We start from the raw sequence: 1377 nt of genomic DNA, 5'->3' as shown, positions 1-1377 counted from the left end.
TTTCTGCCTTTGTGAAGCGCTATGAGATGACTGTTGTTGTAAATATGCGCTATACAAATAAAACTGAATTGAATTGAATATATATATGTATATATATATATTAAGGAGTGATGATGGTAAATAATATTTAAACTGTGATCTTACAGATGTTGTGATAAGCTACAGATCACATGCAGCGAAATCACAGACAAGGTTTTGATTTACAGTTTTGTTGACTGTAAAAAGATGCTACGTGTGCGTTTAAATGGATGAAGACGTTATTGTACAGATACTTTCACTGTGCGCTGCTACCACGTCTCTCTGCGGCAGCGACTGGCCGCCCGTCAGAGGACAGAGGATCGTACCTGTGGCGATGCTCCGGCTTCCGGCGGTCAGGACGACCTGCAGACAGACACACGGACGTTAGTGAGCTGAAGACAGGCTAAACCGTCATGTGATTGGTTAACGAGCTGGCAGGCTGCAGGTACTGGACTGATGACAGCCAGATACCTAACGAGCCGCAATTAAAGTCACTTTATCCAACAAAAGATAAGAAGTCAAAAAAAATAAAACTTTGCTCTGACAAAAAACTAATTCTGAGCTTGTTTGAGTGCAGGCAGCGCCTCCAGAGAGGAGACGAGGACGGAGCCGGTTAACACCATCAGCAGGTCAGTATCTACAGCATGAGGAGAGCTGTTGTCCAGCCTTGGTGACACCTGTGGACACGTTTCTGACATGTTTAGAACTAATCAAAGAGGTTCATGTGTACGTTTAATGATTTATGTCATTTAGGAGTCACTGTCTGAGTGGCTTAACCCGAACCTGAACCCAAACCCAAACCCAAACGACTGTACGTCATCTTGGAATGGTTTGAGACGTTTGGCACTTGTTGTAAATTAGATGTTCCTTCTCTCTGGTCTCCATGGTTCTGAGTCCTGCTGACAGAAGACGTCTCTGAGGTCTATCTCCTCCTTCATGTGGTTCTGGTTCCACAGAGCTGCAAGACTTTATGTTGAAACATGAAGCTCAGTGAGTTAAGCTGATCCAGGATCTGCTGGTTGGGTTCTGTTTAGGGGCCTGCACTAGAAGCCGGATCAACATATCCAGGATATGTGTCAGAGATCCGGCTTGACGAACCCGAACAGCTGCAAGCTGCTGCCTGTGTGGACGATCAGCTCATTAGTTTATAATAAAACCTGATCACTGCTCATCATGAAGGCTTGTATCAGACCAGCAGCACATCTCAGGACTCCTTTAGCTCCTGTGCTGCCTGATGGACAGACTCGTGGTCTATCTGACATGTTCTACCTCCAGCTGCAGCCCTGGAGGTGTAGAAAGGACGTGGGAGCAGATGGAGAACCAACAGAACCATGATCCAAAGCGGTGCAGCTCATTAAC

General features: G+C 45.8%; 1 protein-coding gene across 4 annotated transcripts in view; it reads right to left on the bottom strand.

Annotated features, from left to right (window-relative positions):
* LOC103362414 (SH3 domain-containing protein 19-like) overlaps positions 1-1377 on the bottom strand; it is a 26878-nt gene that overhangs the window by 20332 nt on the left and 5169 nt on the right. For all 4 annotated transcript variants that reach the window (XM_008288762.1, XM_008288764.1, XM_008288763.1 and 1 more), the window contains exon 3: positions 345-381. In XM_008288762.1, the coding sequence (XP_008286984.1) occupies positions 345-381 (37 nt within the window). The remainder of the gene's footprint in view (positions 1-344; positions 382-1377) is intronic.

The sequence above is a fragment of the Stegastes partitus genome, unplaced genomic scaffold, assembly GCF_000690725.1.
Source record: "Stegastes partitus isolate 25-593 unplaced genomic scaffold, Stegastes_partitus-1.0.2 Scaffold573, whole genome shotgun sequence".
Classification (NCBI taxonomy): domain Eukaryota; kingdom Metazoa; phylum Chordata; class Actinopteri; family Pomacentridae; genus Stegastes; species Stegastes partitus.
This window is presented reverse-complemented; position numbering and strand designations above follow the sequence as displayed.